General features: G+C 38.7%; 1 protein-coding gene across 4 annotated transcripts in view; it reads right to left on the bottom strand.

Annotated features, from left to right (window-relative positions):
• Nucleotides 1–15,578, bottom strand: part of LOC121318567 (rho GTPase-activating protein 8-like) — a 43,343-nt gene that overhangs the window by 3,976 nt on the left and 23,789 nt on the right. For all 4 annotated transcript variants that reach the window (XM_041255377.1, XM_041255376.1, XM_041255375.1 and 1 more), the window contains 9 exons: nucleotides 15,406–15,493; nucleotides 14,311–14,442; nucleotides 11,993–12,079; nucleotides 10,659–10,757; nucleotides 10,167–10,277; nucleotides 8,953–9,026; nucleotides 8,003–8,080; nucleotides 7,041–7,169; nucleotides 5,266–5,369 (listed from right to left, as the gene is read on the bottom strand). In XM_041255377.1, the coding sequence (XP_041111311.1) occupies nucleotides 5,266–5,369; nucleotides 7,041–7,169; nucleotides 8,003–8,080; nucleotides 8,953–9,026; nucleotides 10,167–10,277; nucleotides 10,659–10,757; nucleotides 11,993–12,079; nucleotides 14,311–14,442; nucleotides 15,406–15,493 (902 nt within the window). The remainder of the gene's footprint in view (nucleotides 1–5,265; nucleotides 5,370–7,040; nucleotides 7,170–8,002; nucleotides 8,081–8,952; nucleotides 9,027–10,166; nucleotides 10,278–10,658; nucleotides 10,758–11,992; nucleotides 12,080–14,310; nucleotides 14,443–15,405; nucleotides 15,494–15,578) is intronic.

The following is a 15,578-nucleotide window of genomic DNA, read 5'->3' as shown; positions in this document are numbered from 1 at the left end:
GGCACATATATTGTTGAAAATGAAATGTTTGTTTGTTTGTTTTTTTAATTTAGTTATTCAATCTGTAATTTTGACTAGACAGATATGCTTTCATAATGTGTAAGTTATTTAGTTACTATTTGCTTTACATTAGGAAGTTGTTTCAGTTAATGGTGGCTTTGAAGGTGATGCTTGGTATAGCATCAAAGGGAGCTGTACTATATATTAATTTATAAACGCACCCATAACAAAATAAAACAGATAAAAGGGGAAAATTCACTCTGCATACATATCTTAATGATATATCACTTGCTGAAAGCTGTATGTTGTTTTGCTTAGTGTGATTGTGTAGAAATAGTTTTTGGCAAGAACCGCGTAACCGAATTTTGGGAGTTGTTGCTGACCACCCTGGAGTTTACTCATGCTGTGCCGTGGACAACAGATTGGGAACCATTGATGTAAAGGCTTCGGCACCCTATACACCCAGCGTCCCTTAAGGGTATAAACAGGGACTGCCATCAGCACTGCAAGGTACCAGACTCTGACATTACAACCTGCCCTTAATGACTTGGTACATAATACATCCAAACTGTCGGTAATTCTGACAGCAGAAAATGTCCCCTATGCTGAAGAAATCCAGGGGAAATGATCAGTGCTGGAAAATGCTCTAATAAAATCGAGAGGTAGCTTCAATAATGTATTTTTCTTTTAGTAATGGGAGAAAGTGTCCGTACAGCCCGTTCTTGATTGTAATAAAAATATGAGAACTAACAGAAACTTGAGAACAAAAGTGAACGGAGAGTAAACCTACCTGGCTGCTTTGAGATAATGGACATGGAAACACTGCCACCTAGTGCTCATGACCATGCTTTTCACAGGGTGATTTCAGCAGTCCACAAAGACTTACATCGGATTAACCCTTTCCCTGTCACTGGAATGCTGTGCTCTAGTATTCCATGGTACAAAACTGCAACTTTCTCAGATTAACTCTAGCACGAAGGAATAGATTGATTAATCTATACCAGCTGGGATAAACCATTTTAAACTGACTGATCCGATGTTTTAAGTAGAGTTATCTTTCCTGTACAAAACAGAAAACCTGTTCACTCGTATAAGCAAATATTTTTATCATAAGTTAACTGCTCTTAGTCAAACTTGCTCTTAAATATAATTATTTACTGTATTCTTTATTTTGCTCTTATTTGAATTTTATTTTATTTACTACATGGCAATGCCTAGAAGTTGGAATAATGGCAGAATGTACCATTTCTCCACTGGCATTTACCATGGCAATGGAAGTAATTATTAGGGCATCTAAATAGGTAGTGGGAGGAGAGCGCTTGGCTTCTGGAATGCGACTACCACCAATTCGAGCATACATGGATGACATGACACCAATGACTACAACAGTAGCCTGCACTAATCGGTTATTGGGCAAATTAACCAGTAACATTGAATCGGCACGAATGCAATTCAAGCCCACTAAATCAAGGAGCATCTCTATAATTTGAAGGTAAAGTAGTAGATAAAAGATTTTACATTAATGCTGAGGCAATACCAACAGTGTCCGAGAAGCCAGTGAAAAGTCTAGGGAGATGGTACGACGGAGATCTAAAGGATACAGTTCATGTGAGAGAAGTTAGACGACAAGCAGTGGAAGGGTTGAAGAGCATAGACAGCAGCGCTTTATCAGGCAAACTGAAACTCTGGTGCTTTCAGTTTGGTCTACTGCCAAGACTGCTGCGGCCACTGACTATGTACAAGGTTTCCTTGACAACAGTTGAGAAGCTGGAAGCTTTAATCAGTTCATACGTCAGGAAATGGTTGGGAGTTCCACGCTGCCTCAGTAGAGTGGGACTTTATGGTAATACTGCAGCTACCAATCTCTGTTCTAACCGAGAAGTTTAAGTGCGCCAATGTCCGACTGGAAATGACATTAGTAGATTCACGCGACAACAGTCAGGGGTTTGAAGATTCATCAAGGGAGAATGAAATGCTTGAGGGAGAAGGGGCAAGGGCCTCACATTAATCAGTACTTCTTACAAAGTCAGTCAAGTCAGTCGAATGAAATCCAGTGACAGGAAGCAAACCACAGTTCGCAGGATATCAGCAGCCCTGTTATAGACGTGAGGAGGACTTGCGTGGATACACATAGTGATGAACCTAATGATCCTTGAGAACACGATCAGATGAACCAGCGTAAGAGAGAAAAAAACCTCAACGGGCCCAAGCCTGGAGTTAAATGAACAACAGCTTGTGAGAAAACTGTGTGGGACACAGTAAACACAGATCTCTGTTTTACTTTGGAAAGGTTAAATGGAACAGTTGAAAAGAAGCTGGATAAATTTGGGGACATCATCTACGCATATGGAAGCGAGAGGTTTGGAATTGAAAAAAGGAAGGAAAAAGTACAAACTATTCCTGGAAAGTCTAGACGGCAGCAGGAGATTGAACGCTTAGTTAAAGAAAGGAGGCAGTTGAGGAAGCAATGGAGAAAAGCAGAACAAAGTCAGAAGGAGGGACTCAATCTGTTACAAAGGGTCATAAAAGATAAGCTTGCAACATTGCGCAGAGCTGAGCGCCTACGGAAACGCTACAAAAAGAAAGAGCGTCCGAGAACTAACTTTTATAAAGATTCATTCAAATTTATAAAGAATATAAATCATTGAGAAAAATGGCACTCTAAAATCATCTATGTTTGAGCTGGAGAGATATTTGGAGGAAACACATACAGATTCAAAAAGGCAGGAGCCTATGTCAATTCCTTCAGATATACCACTTTTCAATCCACCCGAATACCAAATGGAGGAATGTGCACCTAAGTGGAAAGAAGTAGAGCAAGCTGTGAAAAAAGCAAGGGCCTAATGGAGTTCCATACAGAGTGCACAGGAGTGCTTCTGGAGTTCTACAAATCCTGTGGAAATTTATACCAAAAGAAAAGGATTCTACAAGCATCGGTCAGTTTTATCCTATTTCTCTGTTAAACGTAGAAGGCAAGATTTTCTTCAGCATTATTGCTCAGAGATTGTCAACCTACCTATTAAAAGAACTGCTTCATTGACACGTCAGTGCAAAAAACAGGCATTCCAGGTTTCCCAGGATGCTTAGAACACATCAGCGTAATCTGGCGGCAAATTCAATCAGCAAAAAAGGAGAGGAAGGCGCTCCATGTGACAATCCTGGATTTGGTTAATGCATATAGTTCAGTGCCACATGAACTTCTTTGAGCAGCATTTGATTTTTTTCAGCGTACTGATGACAATAACAAATTTAGTGAAAGCCTACTTTGGAGATTTACACTTTAGTTTTTCAACTTCAGAATTCAGCACTACATGGCAATGCCTAGAAGTTGGAATAATGGCAGGATGTACCATTTTTCCACTGGCTTTTACCATGGCAATGAAAGTAATTATTAGGGCATCAACAACAATATCCCAAGCACTCCACAAATCTGGCCTATAGGTACAGTGGCAAGAAGGAAGACATTACTCAAAGCCCACCTTGAATCCAGTTTGAAGTATGCAAAAAAACACTCAGATTCTGTAGCCATGTGACAAAAAGTTTTGAGGTCTGACGAAACTAAAATGGAACTTGTTGGCCTAAATGCAAAGCGTTATGTTTGGTGCAAACCCATCACAGTGCATCACCCAATAAACACCATCCCTACTGTCAGGCATGGTGGTGGCAGCATCATTTTATGGGGATGTTTCTCATTGGCAGAGACTGGGGCACTTGTCAGGATAGAAGGGAAAATGAATGGAGCAAAGTACAGAGAAGTCTTTGAGGAAAACCTGCTGCCCTCTGCAAGAAAGCTGAAACTGGGACGGAAGTTCAAGGGGGGTGGAGACTTATCTAATTATGATCTTTCCATTTTGTATTTTTAATATATATATTTTTTCTCAATAAAAACTTTTTTCCCCTTAACAGTGCGGAGTATGGTGAGTAGATAAGTGGAAAAAAAATCCTAATTTAAATACATGAAACTCTGAGGCACTGACACAACAAAATGTGAAAAAAGTTCAAGGGGGTGTAGACTTTCTATACGCACTGCGTGTGTGTGCGTGCGTGTGTGTGTGTGTGTGTGTGTGTATGTATATATATATATATATATATATATATATATATATATATATATATATATATATATATATATAATAAATGTATATATAAATTTCTGCTCAAAAGCATCAACTTCCAAATGTTTCTTTATGTTCAACATACCTTGTCAAGAGAACAAACAGTGGAGATACTTTTAGCTCAAGGGGACATCAAAGGGACACATTTGATCTCGTTTAGCACCACTCGGATTTGGGGTACTGCATGTATTAAACTTCTCATCCACACCTAAACTTCGTTTTCTAGGTGGATTCTTAGGTAAACATAATAGGAATGGGAATAAGACTCCTATTGCATAGCAGACTCTCCCATTCCATGTTTTAGAACTTGATTAACCACAGTGCATAGGTAACAAGCTCAGGTGTGTCTTACTTAAGTCATAGTAAAACCAAGAATGGATCAAACTGCTATGCAATGGATTATCAGTACAGGGTGTGTAAACTCAACCAGGGGAGCAGAATTCAGGTCACATGAATCCCTTTAAGGCAAAAGACTATGTCTTTTGCTTTCTACTCTTCCCTACTTACAATGGCATATTTCCACTGTAAGTTTGCAGTTCAGCATGTATTTACCACCCTTTAGCCATGGTCTTTGCTTTAAAACTTTACACTGAACAGATATATCTCCAGTTAGTTCATAGGCCACCTAAACTTGGTTATCCAGGGATTGACCCTGAAAAGAGAGTTGATTGCACACAGTACATCAAACCTGAATAGAAAAATGTGAAATTTGGACAGTAGACACGGCAGTTTTTCCCAGTGGGGTAGAAGATCAAATGAACCAGTAACTAACAATATCATAGACATTTATAATTTATTGAGGGGCAACAGAAGTAACGTATGTATTTTAAATGAGATTTTTACATTTAGGCATTGAAGTATTAATATATACCACAGTAAACCTTTTCATACCACACGTGTTGGTATCTCTAGCATTAAATAACATTTCATATTCTGTGATCCTGACCTCATTTTGGAATCTACCTTGAATTCATTTAAAACCACTGAAGTCAGTCTATCATAAAATAAACATGAATAAATAAACATGGGTTCTAACATATGTACTTGTAATATAAACAAAATGAATGAATGTTTATAGAGCCCTCATTCGTGGAATAACTACAGTTCTCTATGAGGGGTCACGTCGTCTCCTCTATATACTGTAACTCACCATGTGCAGAAAGCAGGTTAGGTACTTCAGCAGCACGTAGTTGTGTTCTGGCAGGCTCTCCACAGTCTCTTTACACTGGCTCACACGAAGACTGCTCTCCACACCTGCAAACCGCACAGCAATGACAGAACTATATACACAGCACAGCACAGCAATTAACAGCTACACACACCGCACAGCAATTACACATCTATACACACCGCACAGCACAGGAATTACACATCTGTACACACCGCACAGCACAGCAATTCAACATCTATATACACTGCACAGCACTGAAATTACACAGCTATATACACTGCACAGCACAGCCATTACACAGCTATACACACTACAGCAGGGCTTCTCAATCACACCACACAACTATATACACTACAGCAGGGCTTTTCAATCACACCACACAGCACAACTACACACACTACAGCAGGCATTCTCTCCCTGTTAAATGTCACCCTGTGCTTATTATCCCCACACTGAAATGTCTCGTTCAGAATTCAATTGGAGTCAATTGGGTCCACTGCTTTCTATGACACACGAGATCACAGAAACTATAAGCGAGGTACTTGATTGAAATGTTCCGAATATGAAGTTTCAGTGTGTGTTTACACCTTTCTTATGTTTTCAATTATTCCAATGGGATGTACATGCACACTGTATAGACTGTATATTCATAAGAGAAGTTACTAATTAACACTCATGTGTGTACTCAAAAGTGCCGCAGCAAAACAGGCATACTTGTTGCATCGCCACTGTGTTTTAGTGCTTATTTTGCCATTATACTGGCAAAAATATTCTGGATTCTTATTTATTTATTTTAATTAGTTGGAATCATTAAATCTGTTTTAAAAGTATCCTATAACTGTAAAATTGCAATGTTTTTTTCTCTTGAGCAAAACCTTTGATACATATATTACACACACATGGCAATCATGTTGCTTCTGACATGAAAATCCAAGGCCGAGCATAATGTAATGCGAAGAATGAATGCACTTTAACTGCACTCCGAGCGGGTAGCGAGGTGACATGAGGTTTGTTTAAAAAGGTGCAGAACAGGGCAGCCTGTGAATTTTTTAACAAGTCAATGCATTATTAAACCCTCCCTCTGCTATTCCTGCATGGTGCTGAGCTGGTCTGGGGGAGGGGGATTTAGACCCCATGAATCTTTCATGGAGAAGCAGACATCAAGTCAGAACAACAGTGCTGGGGCCAGGCTAGCCAGAGGCAAGGCTTTCAGCTCCTGTTCTCAGAAATGCTTTTGATCCTTTGTTTGCTATCACTTTGTGGGAACTGGGCCAGCTGTTCCCAATACTACACGTTTTTAAGTGACTGGTGGCTATCTTGAAATCATGTTGAGCAGTCTCTCACACATTACATGGCATTTTATTTTATAGAAAGTGTAACGCTGTGTGATGCACTGCTGTTACAGATTCTGTCCCCTGCCTCGGTGAGGTGAGAGGAGGTTAAAAGCTCTGAAACCAAACCAAGCCCAGCTCTTTTGCATTGTGGTTGAGATGTTCGTTTGTGGTGCCCAGCTTCTGCCCTGTTACACAAGCTTAAAGACATATTTCTGAGAATGAAGTTGCAGTTAAATAATTGTTATGAGTAAGTTTATATCCTTGCATTCATTTTATTCATCTGTGAAATGTGTCTTTGCACCCATTTCAAAACAAAGCCCAAACAATACTAGTGAGGGAGCTACTGAACAGTTCCTGGTCGGTGCTTGGTAATAAAAACTAGTTTTATTTCCCCCCAGGTTCAGTGTGATGTTCACTCACTGGTGATGCTGTGGACCTGCTCGTACAGGTCGTAGGTTAGCAGGGGCTCCGGCAACTCCCGGAGGAACGTTTTCAGGATCACTGCGGGAATGTGGATGTCACCGTAGTCATCATAGTTCACAGGCTTTCCTGCAAACAAACCACCTCTTTATATGAACGCATGGCCAGGAAAGAAAAGCAGGCAACCACGCTTTTCAAATCCATTCATTCTAGCCTATTTCTTAACACCTGCTATACTATCACTGGCCCCCAGTTATTTGGCTTTGCTTCTATTTTACACTTCAGTTGGAAAAGTGCAGGTATTTCAAAGTGGTTCAAAAAAAACTTTTAGTTCACAAAAAAGAGGGACCAGTAATGCATTTTTCAAGAAGTTCAACACAGGTAAAGTTTAGGAAAAATTATTTTAAAACCTGCAGGGAGTACAACTTCAAACAGAACCCAGTAAAAGCCCTTGCATTGGGAATTTATATGAAATAATAATTGGCGTGAACTTGGCTGCTGAGCTCATTCAGTTCGATTCAGTTACTGTGCGGTTCAGCTGTGCACATTCGAAGAGTAAGAAGATTCAAAAGACACTAATTGCTTTTTTTTTTACATTTCATTTACTGTTTTATTTTCAGCCCGGTATTCTCCTGACAAGCTCAAGCCAGGGAGACAGGTTTATAGAACAATGGTAATAACTCAATATGGGAGCAGCAGAACCCAGAACCCTCAGAATGATTGAAGCTAGCAGAAAATACTTAGAGAAATGTAAAAACAAACAAACAAGAAACCTATAAAATGAGATGGAAAAGCATCTATCTATCTATCTATCTATCTATCTATCTATCTATCTATCTATCTATCTATCTATCTATCTATCTATCATCAATTTAAAACCTCCTTGTTTTCAGAAGAAACCTGTCTACATGGCATAATTTTTCCAGTCAAAATCATTGATTGCTGCTGGAAAGCGGACTCACCTAAATTATAGAGCTTCTGGATCTCCTTGATGGCTTGAATCGCGGCTGACCTTCGGAACAAGCCCTCGGTACGAAGCCCTAGGCAGGAATCATTCATTTCATTAATTCATTATAACCAGGGAACGGCAGGAGGGCTCGTTTGCATGATGGCTCTTTCACACACAGGCCGGTACTTATCAAGGTGTTTGTACTGCAATGCATCAATGTGAACGTTACATAACTGGTACAAATAATGGAGGGGCAGAGCTGCAAAGAAGAAACCTTGCTTTTTAAGATTCCTGCCTGCCACGTCACACAGCTTTGAGTTACCAGCCTGCCTTCTCTTGCACTTTTTGCATTGCAGCCTGACACAGCAACGAGTGAGTGACAAATATACTTTGATTAGAGGTAACACCGAACAGTTCTAAACATACATTAGAATGTAAACAGCTATCATCAGCCACTTAGCTGCCTATTTATTTTGGCAACTTCCATGTCAAACATTGGCTTTTTTTTTGTGCAGATTTCTTATTCGTCAAACAAGCAATTTGGCCAGTTTTCTAAACAAATTTTGCTTCATTTTTAAAGATACTTTTATATTGTTGTTATGAAAAATTAAAATATAATATTTTAAAAGAACTTAAATAACAAAATAACAATTTGTTTACAATTGTAGCATTATAACAATATAAATCACAGCATAGCTTCTTTTTTTTTCTAACGGCAGCATTACATAATTATAACTAATATAACATTTTTTTTTACAACTGCAGCATTTTCTCATTGATCAAAGCACTTAACTTTCTGAAAAGGGTAAACAGAATCTTTAGCACATTTCACTTTAAATACACTGCTGTGCCAAACTGCACAAGAGCCACCCTATAGGAGACACATTGCCTTGTGTATCACAAACCATGTCTTCTTATGATTTCAAGCTGCATTACGGGCCTGTGTACAACATTCACACATACCTTTTAGTTTGAGGTAGGACACAGTGTACTTCACAACAGGGGGGATTACTGCTCCTTGATTTTTGTCTTTGAGGCTGAGAAAGAACAAAAAACACAAATAATAATACTTTTCTACCATTTTAAAAACTGGAAACACCTACGACCCTACAACACTGACAACATGGTGCAGGGTGACTAGGGACCACCAAGGTCAGTTCAGCAATGGTTCAACGAGACATCGAGGCTGCAGGTACTTCCCATCAGTTACGTAAAACCAATGCTGTAAATCTGTCAGTTAACGGTACCATACTTGAGTTCAGATCTAAAATGAAAAATTTGGGTGTGATTTTTGATACTGGGTTAACCTTTAAACCGCATGTGTTGAATACTGTCAAGGTTTCATTTTTTCACCTCAGAAATATAGCTAGGCTTCGACCTATGCTCTCTGCGGCTGAAAAATTGGTTCTTGTGTTTGTTTTCTCTCGGATTGATTATTGTAATGGCCTGCTCGCTGGTGTCTCTAATAGCATTCTCAACATAATGCAATATGTTCAAAATTCTGCGGCTACAATTTTGTCTAGGTCACGCTCTAACGATCATGTTACACCTGTGTTGGAGGCCTTGCATTGGCTGCCTGAGTGGATTTTAAAATCCTTTTCCTGACCCTCAGGGCTCTCTATGGGCTGGCTCCAGTTTATTTGTCAGATCTTTTAAACTTTTACATGCCCACTCGCAACGATCTTAGACTGCCGTGTGTTTCTGCTTGCCTGCGCTCTATGGGCAACAGGGCCTTCTGTTGCTATGCCCCAAAACTGTGGAACTCTATTCCTTAGAGATCAGGGATTCAGAAACTTTGAGTGTTTTTAAATCTAGCTTAAAAACGTACTTTTTTAGACAGGCATTTTTATGATTCCTTTTCCTTGTTTCTGTTTCTACGTGTTATTGTTTTTGTTGAATTTATCTTTGTTCTGTGAAGCGCTCTGAGACGATTGCTTTTAAGGGAGCTATATAAAATAATGTTTTATTATTATTATTATTATTATTACTATTATTAATATTTTAATTCTTCTGGAGGATACCCGACCGTTCCTCAGAGTGCCTCCTGATGGGGGTAGAAATGTTGCATTGCAAACCTCGCCCACACACATGCAGGTGTGTACTATATACATTATGTGTGTCTCATACTGTGGTCCAACCCCAGTGTTCCAATGAATCATTGCGCTGTGGATACTCACTACTGAAGGGTCACCCCAAACTGCTGTGTGGGGAGAGGAGGTCGGGGCGGGGGGGTCTTTGCTGGCGGAGGGGGGCCTCCTTTCTGTGTTGCGCGCAGCTTGTCGTCATGCCTTCGGTAAAAGAACACACACATTTATTACTCAATCAAATACTAGGCAGGACCAATCGTGGACAGGTTCTTTCACAGAGGAGATTCACAGATTCTGATTGTGTCCTCCCTACTGCTTAAAATTGATTAAAAAATTAAAAAATAAAAAGTAGGCGATTGACTACAAATTGTTTATAGCAGATCACAAATAGTGAGTATAGAGTTCAGTGATGAAATAATAAAAATTTAAAAAAACAATAAAGTACAGTTGAATCCCTAAACTACAACCACCACCAGATCGACATTAATTGTGCTCTCCTTAGTAATCCAGTACCAGTACTCCCAAATCACTTGCAATTAGTAGTGTACGAGTCATGAGTGAAACCAGAAACAGATGAGATACCTGATCACTTCTGGAGGGATTACCAGCTGGTCACAGTTGAGATGGTCCCTCAGTTCACTCAGATAGTTGACGTATGTAACCTTCTTTCCAAATTTATGGCTTTTACAAGGTGGAAAAAGAATGTAACATTTCAGTTAGCGCTGTCATACTAGGGAGTTTAAACTGCAACAAAAGTTTTGCAGAGAATTCAACAATAAAATCACAACTCAATTGGCAACAGATGGCAACCCTTTCTGGGAAGTTCACAAAATTTTAGGGGCGATTCTGCAGAGGCCTGCTTTAACCCTTTAAGGTACAAGGTGTGTCCCACAAATTAAAATAAATAATGTTAACTTTCTTATTTTTGCAATGAAGTGCAAGGAACAGGGTTAAGGTTTACGGTAGGTTGGATCCAGTCATCCAAATTGTCAATTTCCTCCTCCTTGAGTCACTCTCAAATGTATTTTAAGAAGAAACCGTTTGAACCAACGCTCAATTCCTTGTGTACTTTAAGGGGTTAACCAAAAATTCAATTTAAGCAAAGGCTAGAAGTTTATTCTAGTCCTTCAAAGAACAGTTAAACCTGAGAGCATGTTTATAAACACTCCCTAAAACAATCCCAATGTCACCACAGTGCTGTACAGCAAAATAAAACAATTAAATCAAATATCCCTCACCTCTGCAGTTAATATATAACTATAGACAAGCCTATCATGGAAAGGTAGTTGAAGTATATCCAGTGTATGTGCATAAGACTCCTATTGCATAGCAGTTTCACTCACTCCAAGTGTTAATGAGAGCTTCATCAGCCACAGTGTATAGGAAACAAGCTCAGGTGTATCTTTATTAAACTCATAGTAAAACCGGGAAGGGATGAAAATGCTATGCAGTGGGAATCTTATTTCCATCCCTGATGTGCATGTCAAAATATATATGTTTCCACTGCTAATAAAAATAAATAAATAAAACATCTGTGGTCACAGCTTCATAACAGGAAAGATAACTTTAAAAAATGAGAACAAAAGAGAGAAAAAATTGCTAAAGAAGTTATCTAAGAAAAACACATGCTACATAGTGACATCCTTTACAAAAGTTCCCATAGTAAAAGTATTGCAAAGTGTAATAAAGCCTAGTGAAAGCATGGTAAAGACCACAGAGGTAAGGTAAAGTCTATTAATAAACATAGCAAACCTGGGTACATTCATAGTATAACCATGGGAAAACTGCACAAATACCTTGCAAAAATCCTGTGGTACACTTTTATAGAGGGTGTCCCACCAGTGGTACTGTTAAAGAAACTGCCAGTTCCTATAAAGATACCCTTCTCACAGAAGACTGAAAAGCACATACTGTACCTTATGAGAGGTCTAAAAATATTCCACAAGATTTTAATGAAGTTGGTAGGGTGAACGACATATAGGGCTTTGAGGTTTTTCTTGTATCTTAAAAAGAAAGAAAACAAAAAAAGAAACAGAATTATGCACTGTGTAAGAGAAGCAGCTAGATTTTTATGCCAGTGAACGAGAGGGCCGTCTGCCAGTACACAATGCATTCTCTAATTAAAATGTTAAATGACTTGGACTCCTGGATTTCAATAAAAAGATGTGCTGCTTCCACTGAGTCTGCCTTTAAAAAAATCAGTCATCTGGATTCAGTCATCAATTAGCAATCAGTCATCTGCGAGAGCCTTTGTGACACCTGTTTCTGCAGTATAACAGTCATTGCTGGGGTCAAATCCCGTTTTCCAATTCCTTCTTAAAATCACTTCCCAATTCCAATTCTTTCGAAGGAATTGGAATTGATATTTTAGAGACATAACTGTTGCGATTGGTCAACTGTTTTCATTTGAAGCCAAATTAATTGACAAAACAAACAGTGGCTTCAATTGAAGTAATTTGTTGCCACTGTGAGAAGCTATTTATAACAGAATACTGCCAATTGTAATTTTGATCAATGATGTGTTGGAACTGATTAAAAGACAAATCAGAAATGGAACTTGGGAAGGTATTTTCAAAAAAAGGAATTGAATTAAAAAACAGGGATTGACCCCAACCCAAAATCTGGAATCCCAATATGGGTGAAAGGCAGAGCGATCACACTCCTCAAATAGGTTTTTAAAACAGATGTGTAACCAGGATGACTGTAGTGGTGACGTCAGACACCGGAAGAACACAGAAACCAAAACAAGTAATGGCGGTGATCCTGAGGCGTTACGACACTCAGTACTTTATTAAATAATAATAATAAAAAATAAAAAGTTTAAACAAACAAAGTACAAACAAAGAGGCGCTTTGGCCAAACAAACAGACACACAAAACAGGCGTGGCTGAACACTTAACAAGTACCGCGCTGGCACTTCCAGCACGCTGTAGCACTTGTTTTTAAATAAACTCTCCTCTCTCTCTCACCCGTTCTCCACTCCCAAATACACCACCCCGAGTGAGTGAAAACATGCTACTTTTATGCAGCTGTGCCGAGACTAGATTGCTAATCAATCACTCAATTGGAGTCTCGGTACAACTGCACGTGAATTAATGAAGTGCAATTCCCTGCGCTCACATATTATTAGATTTCACCTGCACGTGAAGTGCTGTGCAGTCCTCGAGTCTAAATACAAATTACACTTTATAACACTCATGCTCAGAACCATTACTTATATCCTGTGTATTTTAGACATAAACACCAACATTAACACAGTACATACAACATAAAACATTAATAAACACAGAGAGGCAGGACACTCCACCACAAGGTGCTTCTGAAAAGTATGGAGTTAAGGCATCTTAACAAGAGTTGAAAAGCGTCCTATTTGCAGGTCCAGTCCAATCATCTCTAACTTCAGAACACTACTTTTATTCTTTTATTCTATTTATACTTTTATTCTACAGGTAAAACTACAAGAACCTCAAGTAGATCAACATTTTGGCTTGTGTCTTGATCAATGTACCAACTACCCGAAAAGCATGTCTACTTATCTTAGTTTATTACAGTTTAAAACTGTAGCTGGCAGAAACCAGTCACTGCCACAAGGTCTAAAGGTTTTTTTAAAATCAAATGCCTTCAAAAACGTTTTTCCCTGTTTGTGGAAACGGTACTCTTTCTTTTCACAACAAAGTAAATAATAAAGATTCAAATACTAATGAATCCAAACCAAACAAACACTTTGCAACCCTTCTCTCTGTTCTGAACTGGTCGTGTGACAACACATGTCCTACCCCCTTTTACTGCAGCTAAAACAAAACTCATGAAGTAAAGGAAATGACAACTCATGCAGGAATACTGACAATGGATGAAACTGGTGGAATAGTTAAGTGCATTTATGAACTGTAGCATGTGGGAATGAATGAAAATAAGCACTAATACAAAATAAATCGGTTATTACACAAAAATAGAAAACCACCACCAAAATATACAAAATTTATATGTGCTGTGTTTTCATCCTGTCATCCAGTGATGGTTTATCCATTCGAAAATGCAACTAAATGTATACTATTGTATATCAATCCTTGATGGAGAAAGCACTCCCCTCAATAAAATTCAATTTTCACAGCTATATATAAAAAGTAATAATCTGTCACTTGAGACAGCATGCTAGTAAACAACTTGGCCAAATACCAAGCTTTTCTGTGTTAATGCAAAGCTATGAACACTGGTGGTGATGTGACCAACGTACTTCCTGTCAAACTCTTTGTAGGCGCGCTGCAGCCACTTCAGAGAGGGCTTGTTGGTGCTCCGGAGACCAAAGTGGAAATAGACCACAGTGTAATCGCTCTCCACGTACTGATCCAGCGTGTACTTCAGGTACCTTCAGAGAACCAAGAACAAACAAAATCAGATGTCAAATGGCTTGTTTAAAACTTAGACTCTTTTGCACTGGACCTGTCTGTCTGACTGCAACCACACAGTAACGTCTTGATTCTGCTCCAAACACATCAGAGAACATCCTTGAACCGCTATGTTATCAAATGAACTGTTTTATTTTTATACAAATATAAAAATTTATGTAATTATAGTGTGTGGAGCTGCACAAAGGGTGAGAGTCATTAGAGTTGATTGGGCAAAGTTACAATTCAAAATGAAACTGAAGTAACATCTGCTTGGGTTTGAGTGGATTGCTGTTCTCCACAGAGTCTAAGAAAAGCAGCGATCAGTTTCAGTTTCGTTTTTAATTGTAACTTAGCCCAATCAACACCAATGACCTGCACCTGATTCAGTGGAGAGCTCAACCCTAATAATGAATCGGTTCATGTAGCACTACTAGTGTGGTTTAAACATAAAAAAGTCACTAAATGAAAAATAAGCCATGTAAAAATTGCAGATCTGAAATTACCAACAGCAATATACTGATTTAAACTGGATGTAAAGTTTTCACAGTTACTCTGCAGTGCAATTCTCAGTCCAGAGCAGACAAACACGACTGATCCACCAACCTGTTTTAGTTTTCATTTAATTCATTTTGGAAACTATGAGAAATTCAACACAACAAAAAACACTTGCATCAAAATGTCATTTATCTATGAGAGCTTTCTTCTTTAATCAACATCATTAAGATTTTCAAATCATCTAAATATTGAATATCTGCTGCACTACTTATTCAACATTCCTAACAACTAAGTATTCAATGACTTGCATTCAGCATTACAATTGCCTTTCATAACTAAGAATTATTTGCAGTAAAGTAATTATTTTAAGTAATTCAAAGTATTTTGCGACAAAAACCACTGCCGGTAGAAAACAATGAATCTATGAAGGGAAGCGGGCCACTTACTCCAGCAGCTTCTGGTGATTGAGCTGGTAGGAGGGAGGCATGCGACAGCAGCTAAACACAACCAGCTTCCTGCCATAATTGTCGTCGCCTGGGAGGAAAAAACAAAACAAAACCCTGGGCATTCAATTTGGGAATGGCTGTCTTAATTGTGAAATGGAAATAATGTATTTACA

Source organism: Polyodon spathula, chromosome 7 (assembly GCF_017654505.1).
Source record: "Polyodon spathula isolate WHYD16114869_AA chromosome 7, ASM1765450v1, whole genome shotgun sequence".
NCBI lineage: Eukaryota > Metazoa > Chordata > Actinopteri > Acipenseriformes > Polyodontidae > Polyodon > Polyodon spathula.
This window is presented reverse-complemented; position numbering and strand designations above follow the sequence as displayed.